This window comes from Cyprinus carpio, chromosome B20 (assembly GCF_018340385.1).
Source record: "Cyprinus carpio isolate SPL01 chromosome B20, ASM1834038v1, whole genome shotgun sequence".
Lineage (NCBI taxonomy): Eukaryota > Metazoa > Chordata > Actinopteri > Cypriniformes > Cyprinidae > Cyprinus > Cyprinus carpio.
In genome coordinates this window covers 24371073-24381072 of record NC_056616.1, presented here as the reverse complement: position 1 = coordinate 24381072, position 10000 = coordinate 24371073, and the positions used below count along the sequence as shown (strand labels likewise).

The 10000-nt window shown below is 37.0% G+C and overlaps 2 protein-coding genes across 2 annotated transcripts in view; both read left to right on the top strand.

The window, feature by feature from the left end:
- The first annotated feature begins 164 nt into the window (after window positions 1-164).
- Window positions 165-2585, top strand: cb20h8orf82 (chromosome B20 C8orf82 homolog). The gene is made up of 3 exons (XM_019096766.2): window positions 165-649; window positions 728-776; window positions 2003-2585. The coding sequence occupies exons 1-3, from the start codon at window positions 515-517 to the stop codon at window positions 2440-2442; spliced, it is 624 nt and encodes a 207-aa protein (XP_018952311.2). The 5' UTR covers window positions 165-514; the 3' UTR covers window positions 2443-2585.
- Window positions 2586-4518: 1933 nt separating this feature from the next.
- Window positions 4519-10000, top strand: part of naprt (nicotinate phosphoribosyltransferase) — a 10961-nt gene continuing 5479 nt past the window's right edge. Inside the window, exons 1-6 of the mRNA XM_042746877.1 lie at window positions 4519-5011; window positions 7612-7739; window positions 7812-7894; window positions 8778-8908; window positions 9034-9149; window positions 9863-10000. The exon at window positions 9863-10000 is cut by the window's right edge and continues 56 nt beyond it. Coding sequence (XP_042602811.1) covers window positions 4765-5011; window positions 7612-7739; window positions 7812-7894; window positions 8778-8908; window positions 9034-9149; window positions 9863-10000 — 843 coding nt within the window. The 5' untranslated portion in view covers window positions 4519-4764. The remainder of the gene's footprint in view (window positions 5012-7611; window positions 7740-7811; window positions 7895-8777; window positions 8909-9033; window positions 9150-9862) is intronic.

Below are 10000 nucleotides of genomic sequence, written 5' to 3'. Positions count from 1 at the left end.
ATTTACATCCATCCGTTAAACTTTTTCAACTAATGCATTTTCATATTAAACTTTATTTTTTTTTAAAAATTATAATTTCGTTTAATTAATGTCTTTCTTTTTATTGTGCAAATGTAAATCACATTATCATTGTGCGTGAAATAATCTCGCCGTTCCTAATTAAAAACAATACAGCGCCATCTAGTGTTCACATCAAATACAAACAAATGCGCCACTGCTGTTATCATAAATAACGTGACCTTCTTTCTAACAAAATATACACTTTACGGTGTTTAACAGAGCTCATAATCAAAATCATCCAATAAAACCCATAACACTTACACGTTTAACCCTGTTTAGAATCACGGCTTTCGGTCTCAGTAAAGCGGAACTGATGCGCGTGGTCTGTGTTTCCGCCGGATACAGAGAGCGCTGGATCCACAAAACATAAACATAACCATAGACAGTGAACATAACAGATTTCCACCGCCATGCTTGTTTAGTACAGTGGGGTTCTGCTGTAAATGAAGCCGCTATGAGGTTTGCTAACAGGCTGTTTAGCAGTGAATGGAGGAGGTTTCTGAGCAGGGACGTGTCCTCATACACACAAGGACAGAGTCCAGAGGCGAGGATCAGAGAGTATTTCTACTATATCGACCATCAGGGACAGGTACACCTCCGAGAAGATGACCATAATGTTGTTTAACTTATATCATTACCATAATCATGATTTATTTCTCTCTTTTAACTGTTTCTGGATGACACTAAGGTGAAGAACTTTGTCACCTGTTTCAAAGGTATTCCTGGGGTTTGAAACACAAATAAAAATAATTTCTAAATACCTGCACACATGCATAATGCATATATCCAATACTATGTTGTGCAATGGTGTTATGGAATATGCATACGTCATGTGGTCTCTATTACAGTAATATATTCCTAATCCATGGCAAGGTTTCAAAAATAGTGGTTTGTGAGATGAAAAGCTAGTAATTACAAATAAAATTTATAATAAAGAAATTGTATAAAAAAAAAAAATGTTTTGAAAATAAAACATGATATAAAGCATGATTTCAAGTGTTTTTGTTAACAAACGTTTACAGCATTTCTCTAGTTTGTACACAAAATAAAAGCTTCAGAATTTAAATGTTTGAAAATAATATTATAATATTAATTATAAATTGTGTTGTAAATTATTCAAATATCATTTTTTTTATTTTACAGTACAATTATAATTGTCAACTTATACTTATGTTAATTTTAATAGTTTAAACAACAATACCAATAATAGCATTATTAGCATCATTAATAATACGAGAACTGTGAATGTGAATTTGTTGTTGAAATATTGAAATATAAGGTCAGTGTTAGTTTATTATCATTGACATAAAATCTGAGGTTTTTATTAATTCTTTAAACAGTTTTAAATTTGAAAAAAAAAACAGTATTTAAATTCTAAAGTTAAAGTTGTAGTAATTTTGCTGTGTTTTTGTCTTTCACACACACACACACACACACACACACACACACACACACACACACACACACACACAAATATCTATATATATAAAATACATTTTTATTTCAGTTTTATTTATTTTAGTACATTGGCTGACTGAAAAAAACTTTTTGTATTTTATTTCAGCCAATGTTTATTTTATTTCAAGTAACAGAAGTGTTTTCTTTTTATAGTTTTAATTGTAGTTTCAGTTTTAGTAAACTGCAATAACTCAGCTTTAATTAAATATTTTACATCTGAAGGGTTTGGCTGACAAAACAAAAAAAAAAGTTTAGTAACCACCATTGTTTACATAATGTTTGAAATGCGCTTAATTGTGGATTTTTCTCATTCATTTTCTCACTATAGGCGTGCTAAATGGCATTAGGCATTATTAAATAAAGAGTTTGAACCAAATCAACCAGCTCTAAGATTAACTGGCACCATTACATTAAATGTATGGTGTTTTATAACTCCAAAAACTGAAAAGCCACTTGGTAATTGTTCTTCTTTTTCTCTTGTTAGACCAGCACTTCTTAGTGTTCTTCTTCAACCGTCTGAAGGTCAACCAGAGCGGCCGATATGAACAGGACTTCCCCTTCCTCTCGCTCTGCGGACGCGAGCGTAACTTCCTGCGCTGTGAAGATCGGCCCGTTGTGTTCACACACCTGTTATCGGAGGCGGGGCATGAGGAGAGTCTGTCATACTGTGGAGGCGGAGCCAAACTGACCGCTCCGTTTTGCCCAGAATCTCTCTTCATGCACCCGGTCAGCGGTAGAGTGTACCATCCCGGACCGGAGCGAGGCGGAGGCGTGGGGTTGGTTCGGTCAGCGCTGTCCATTGAGCTGAGCACTCACTTTGAGTACACCACGGGTCAGGAGAGCACGGGACAGCCCACTCATTTCATATGGGCGGGGCATCGACACACTCTGACCAATGAGCTGGCCAAACACTTTCCTGTTTAGAAAGATGAATGTGTGAAGCTACAGTGATTCAGTCAACCTACAGATAGATTATCATCATTAAAATCCTGCTGAAATTAATGTAGATTTATGTATAATGTATATTCTGAACATACTGCTGAAATAAATGTATATATTGGGTCTTATTATTTCTTTTAAAAATGATTTACTCATCCTCGTTTCTTCCCATATCCATGCTACTGCAGAGAACGGACAGATGTTAAGCAGGTCCTCTCTTAAACACGAAAAATTAAAAAATTATCGAATCAAGCTACAAACTCGATCATAACGCACAATGTTTCAGTCTAACATGTTTTTTGAACTGCAGCTCGTCGTATTAATGGAGTGTTGTCTTAGTAGATATGGATTTTATTTGTAAACATAATGTCTTTTTGCTTATTTCAGTGAATGTCATAAAACTAGCGAGCAAAGTCAGTAGTGTGGTACAAACACGGCTTAAGATGAGAAAACAGGAGGAACAGACAAACTGATTCAATCGAGTGAGTCATTTACGCTGGATTGGCTCCGGTTGATTCAATCATTCAATTCAAGCGAGTCACTAGCAAAAAATAAATAAAAATGATTAGATCAAAAGTGCCATTAATTTATCATAGCACTTGCATATTGCTCTTTGGTTGATTTTGATTGCTTCCATTATTCTTATTTGCAAATCACTTTGGATAAAAGCGTCTGAAAATGACTAAATGTAATTTAATAGGCTAAATTAAATTAAATTTTGGTCTACAACACCTACTCACAACTCTAAACCAGCCCCTTACAATAAGGCAAATACTGTAATTATTGGTGTTCAGCGTGACAAAAATAACAATTTATTGATTGATGTGCTCATAGCAGTGTATCCCTTCTTAACCGAAGCAGGTTCGCGAATCATTTGATTTTGATCGGAACTTCGAAGCGGGTTCATGAATCTTTTGATTCAGATTCGAACTTCAGAGTGGGTTCGTAACTCAGGGGTCTTCTAGTAAATATTTTAAATGAACTCAATTTTCCTAGTTATCTTGACATTAAATAGTTTTCTCGGAGAAAATTATTTATATATTATAACGACTCTAATTTTATCTCGTTATCCTATCGAACCAATACGTTTAAAATTTTCTCGTTATTCAAAACGAACTTAATTTTTGCCTTTTACAGTTTTATTTCACACATCTACTTAACTCATAATCACCAATTAATAGGTACGGAAGTTCTAAGCGGCCATGCATTATTTATTTTTTCCTTCTTGTTTTCTCATTATCACGACTTAATTTTTTCGTTATCTCGACATAAAAAGTTTTCTCGTTATAACGACTTAATTTTCTCATTATCTCGACATAAAAAGTTTTCTCGTTATAACGACTTAATTTTCTCGTTATCTCGACTCGTTATAACGACTTAATTTTCTCGTTATCTCGACTCGTTATAACGACTTAATTTTCTCGTTATCTCGACATAAAAAGTTTTCTCGTTATAACGACTTAATTTTCTCGTTATCTCGACATAAAAAGTTTTCTCGTTATAACGACTTAATTTTCTTGTTATCTCGACACAATGACAGTGTTTTTTAACAATGATTGTTTGATCTAGCTGTTGCTATAGTAACGAACTCAACTTTGACAGGCATCTGATGGACAACCACACTAACAAACTCTAGCCTATATTTCAGCAAATTTTGCTTCACCTAGGTAATAACTACCTCAAAGAAGCACAGATAAAGATATAGGTGCAAACAGAATACAGTGATTTTAAGCAGTTATTTTATGACACAGAACGCGATGGTGAAACTCATGCATCTAGCAAGAACTTAATACACAAAATAGTCATATTGATTCAAGCATTTAACATTTATGAATTAATTAAATGTCAATAATGAACATGAAAGAGGAAGGTCCTATTCTATGCCAAACGCGTACAGTAAGGTAAATATATACAGTATACAACACCCCATCAGTTATATTCAGGACTATAGTGCCACCTGTTGGCGCAGTTTTGTAACTTTTTATAGAACAACTTACATAACGACAAAACAACGAAAAAAAAAATCGTTATAACGAGAAAACAAGAAGGAAAAAATGATAATGCATAGCCTCTTAGAACTTCCGTACTGAGGAGCTGTTAATGTCTTGATATTATCAGCAAGGTCATTGAGTCAGTGTTAAACCTCTCACCAGTTTACACACACAGTGATTGAAGCACGCATGAGAGTAGTAGGGCGGAGACTGAATACTAGCCATGTAACTGTGTGAAGGGTCACCCGGTTACACGTGAGCGTGATGGGACAAGACCGGCACTGAAGGAAACTTAACAGGGAACGAAAACAACCCGATGAACCGGAAAATGGCGACATGTGAGGGAAGTGAAGCGCGCTCCGTGCTCAGCCGGGTTCCGCCGCTGCTCACGGATCTGTACCAGTTCACCATGGCGTACGCGTACTGGCGCGCGGACAGACACAACGAGCCGGCCGTGTTCGAGCTGTTTTTCCGCGATAACCCGTTCGGCGGAGGCTTCTCGCTCTTCGCGGGTCTCAGCGACTGTTTGCTGTTCCTGCAGAACTTCGCTTTCTCAGATGACGGTGAGTGTGTGTGCACAGTGTACTTGTGACATAACTTTAGTAACTCGCCTACAAGACTGTGTATTTTTGTGCATGTGCTTCAAACCCTAGTATGCTGTCTATGTAGACAGCTTTTGACAGCTGTCTCAAAACCTTGGGATATGATTAAGCAGACAAAATTTTTGGCCATGCTTTTCTTAATTTAGTCCAAGTGAGCACCCTACCCATCTCAAAAGTTAATATGCTGCCTACGAGACAGCATTTGTTAGGCGCATATCTTTAAACCAAGTAAGCTCCCAACCCAAGCATTTCTTTTGATCATGCATCTCAAAAACCTAGTATGCTCCGGCTCCCTAATTGGACAGCATTTGTTGGTCATATGTCTAAAAACCTAGTGAACTGACTACATTTGGTCATGCATCACTAAACCTAGTATGCTGTCTACCTGGACAGCATTTGTTGAGCATATGCCTTAAAATCAACTTTTTGGAGCATGAATTTCAAAACCTAGTATGCTGTCTATGTAGACAGCTTTTGACAGCTGTCTCAAAACCTTGTGATCTTATTAAGCAGACAAAATTTTTGGCCATGCATCACTTAATCTAATTGAGCACCCCACCCAAACAGCTTTCTTTGGTCTTGCATCTCAAAACTTAATATGCTGCCTAACTAGGCCGCATTTGTTAGGCACGTATCCTAAAACCAAGTAAGCTTCTTTGGTCATGCATCTTAAATCCTAGTATGCTGCCTAACCATTTTTATGTCTTAAAACCTATTGAACAGACTACATTTGGTCATGCATCACTAAGCCTAGTATGCTGTCTACCTGGACAGCATTTGTAGACACAAACTCTACACAAACAGCTTTTTTAGGTATGCATCTCAAACCTAGTATGCTACCTGACTAGATAGCATCTTCTGACACATCTTGAAATCTAGTGAACTACCTACCTTGTTGGCTAGCAAACATCTCAAAACCTGCTATGCTGCCTAACAAGATTGCATTTCATAGGTTTTTGTCTTAAAACCAAGTGAGCACCCTAACCAAACAGCTTTTTTGCTCATGCATCTCAACACTTAGATTGCTGCTTAAGTAGAAAGCATTTGTTGGGCATGTGTCTTAAAACCTAGTTAGCTCCCTATATAGCATGCTTGGTCATGCATCTCAAATCCTAGTATGCTGTATGAGACAACTTTTAGCAACCGTGTCAAAACCTTTTATTCTGATTGAACTTTTGGACATGCATCACTAAACCTAGTATGCTGCCTAACTAGACAGCATTTGTTGGGTATATGCCTTAAAACCTAGTAAACTGACTAACTAAACAGCCTTTTCAGCATGAATCTCAAAACCTAGTATGTTGCCAAACTAGACATCATTTGTTAGGCATGTGTCTTAAAAACAAAAAAGCTCCCTACTAAAGTAGCTCTTCTGCTCTTGCATCTCAAAACCTAGTATGCTGTCTACATAGACAGCTTTGACAGCTGTTTTCTTAAAACCTTGAGATCTGACTAAACAGGCTGAATTTTTGAAAAGGCATTATTAAACCTAGTATCCTGCCTATGAAGATTTGAGTACTTGTCAAAACATTGATGAATGCAAAGACTGAATTCTAGAGCATGCATCACTAAACCTAGTACACTGCCTAACTAGACAGCATTTCTTGGGCATATGCCTTAAAAGCCAAGTGAGCACCCTACCCATGCATCTCATCACCAAATAGGCTGTCTACATTGATATAATCAATAATCTGACCAACTAGACAGTTTTTGGTCATGCATCACTAAACCTAGTATGCTGCCTAACTAGACGGGATTTGTCGGGCATAAGTGAGATCCCGACCCAAACAGCTTTTTTGCTCATGCATCTCAACACTTAGATTGCTGCTTAAGTAGAAAACATTTGTTGAGCATGTGTCTTAAAACCTAGTTAGCTCCCTATATAGCATGCTTGGTCATGCATCTCAAATCCTAGTATGCTGTATGAGACAAGTTTTAGCAACTGTGTCAAAACCTTTTATTCTGATTGAACTTTTGGACATGCATCACTAAACCTAGTATGCTGCCTAACTAGACAGCATTTGTCAGGCATAAGTATTAAAACCAAGTGAGATCCCAACCCAAACAGCTTTTTTGGTTATGCATCTCAACGCCTAGTATGCTGTCCACATAGACAGCATTTTTGGTGATCTGACTGCGTAGACCGAACTAAGACAGCATTTTTGACCGTGTCTCAAAAGCACATGAGCTCTCTACTCAGACAGTATTTCGGGTTTACTTGTTTTGCAGCATATTTGGGCGCTTCTGTGATGCCAAGATGCTGTCTAGTTATTCTCACTTGGTTTTGAGACACTGTTTTCTAGTTAGACTACGACAGAAATCGATGCATGCGTTAGTTAATGATTTAATGATCAACACACCCAGAGTATGCACTTGTTTCTTAAGACATGCATGTCTTAGTCTGATGCCGTTATCTAGGGAGTAACACAATGTTGTAGTGCATTACTTTTAGCACTGGTTGTAATATGATGCATGCATCCAAAGGAAGAAGTTCCCACTCTGTTCCTGTCCTGTGCATCCTGTATTATTGACTGAGCTCCTCATCCTCTTGTGTGTTTCAGATGTGGAGTATCTGCGCTCCGTTCTCCCAGCAGACACAGACGCTGCGTTCTTCTCCTATCTGAAGGAGCTGGACTGCTCGGCGGTGTCTGTGTCGGCGGTACCTGAGGGGTCCGTGGTCTTCGCTCGAGTATGTGAGCGATCCAGAGGTCATCTGTAGTCTGATCTGCTCCAGTGTTCACACTGTTGTTCATGTGTTCAGGTTCCTCTGCTGGAAGTGTCTGGACCGCTGGCCGTGGTTCAGCTGCTGGAGACCAGTCTGCTCTGCCTGGTCAACTACGCCAGGTGCATACAGCTTTCTGTTAATCACATTCATTCATTCGTTTCTTGAATGCAGTGGTGGCTTTAAAACCCAATTATATGACAGTGTGCTGTTTTGAAATCACCTGGCAACATGAACACGGTCAAAATTAGCTTTGAAATGTTACATTGTTGCAAAGGGAAGTGCTTAATGTTCAAAACAGTGTTGTTCATCCACCTCAGGAAGTCAAACCTAATATTTATATGATTTAGAAGAACCAAGAATTGTGTGAATTGTTAGCAATAAAAAAAGAGCTATATAAAAAAATAGAGAATGCATGCATGAATTTAATCTAAATGTAGTATTTTAGTTGTGTTTTTGTCATTTTAGTAAATGTTTTTTAATGTCTATATATTTTTTGTTTTTTAAGAAAGGCTAGTTAAAATTTAAATAATAATTTTAATAATTAAAATAATTTTGGTTTGTGGTTTTACAGTTAATATATAACTATAATAACCCTGACCAGGATGGGCATATTTATTATTATTATTATTGGTCTTATTTTTCTTGTAATAACTTTGGTGACAAGGCTAAATTATTGAGGATGATGATTCCAGTCATTAATATTATTAACTTGTTTTCTCATCATGTTGTGGAACAGGCCCTTTACTGTATGCTTATGTTTCGTTTTCGGTTATTTACATTCATTTTAATAAATGTTTCTTATTTTATAAAGTAACTGAAACTATTTTACTACAATGAACATCAGTTCAACAGACTGTATGGAAATATCTAATAGTTCTCACTCTAGAAATGGGATTTGTTTGAAATTGTTTAAAAATCTCTTAGGACTCCGGCTGCAGAGTCTAGTTCTTGTAGCGGCTGACTGCATGACGTCTGTATGCTCATGAAGTCTCTCTCTCTCAGTCTGGTGTGTAGCAACGCTGCTCGTTTCCGTTTGGCTGCAGGTCCCAGACGCAGATTACTGGAGATGGGGCTCAGAAGAGCTCAGGGTCCTGACGGAGGCCTGACCGCCTCACGATACACATACATTCCAGGTTATTAACCCACAATTAAATGTGGAACGGCGCGTCCACTGAAGCCCTGCTGAATGACAGTCATGGGACTGTTCTATTTTAGTGAACATCATGTGAACTGCTGCTGCTGCTGGTTGTTTTTCCAGGTTTTGATTTGACGAGTAACGCTCTCGCCGGCCGTCTGTTTGGCATTCCTGTGGCGGGAACCATGGCACACTCTTATGTCACTTCCTTTTCCTCTCTGGAGGAGGTGTGGCCACAGGTGAGTGTTTCACTGAATGAACTGAATATTTCAGTGATTTGTTCAGTTGGGAATCAATTTGCATTTGCATATATATATATACACTACTGTTAAAAGATTTAAGGGTGGTAATATACTCTATATGTGTATATATATATATATATATATATATATATATATATATATAATTATAATTTTTTTAACATACATAAATCTTAATTATTCCAAGAATCTAATATCTAACAAATATCTAATGTTTAAAATCTAGTGCTGTCAAATTGATCAATCATGATTAATCACACCCAAAGTTTGTGTTTACATAATATATGTGTGTGTACTGTGTATATATATATTTTTATGTATATGTTTATATGTATTTTGTATGCAATTAATTGTGATTATTTGCTTTGACATTAATAATTGACATATAAATATCTATCCGTCCATACATATATAGATCTTTTGTATATAGATCAATTTTTTAACACACACACACACACACACACACACACTGAGAATATATATATTAAAAATATGTGAAAAATATCAGTATTTCAAACTGATATAGACAATATAGGTAAAAGTTAGATTGATTGAAATTAATCTTTTTCAGCCTTTTTTGCAGTATTCTATACACACACTAGTCAAAGGTTTGGAATAATTATTAATTAAGATCAATTGAGATGAAAAGAAGTATGAATTAATTTTGTTATTGTGTTGATTTGTGATGGCAGACTCTGGTGCCCTGCGGCGGCGCTGGCTCTGTTGACTTCATCTGTCTGGTGAAGGGCTGGCTGGGTCGTGTCTGTCAGATATTGGGGTCAAAGACGAGCCTGGTTCGGGAGGGAGAGCTGGCGGCCTTCCTGTCCTAC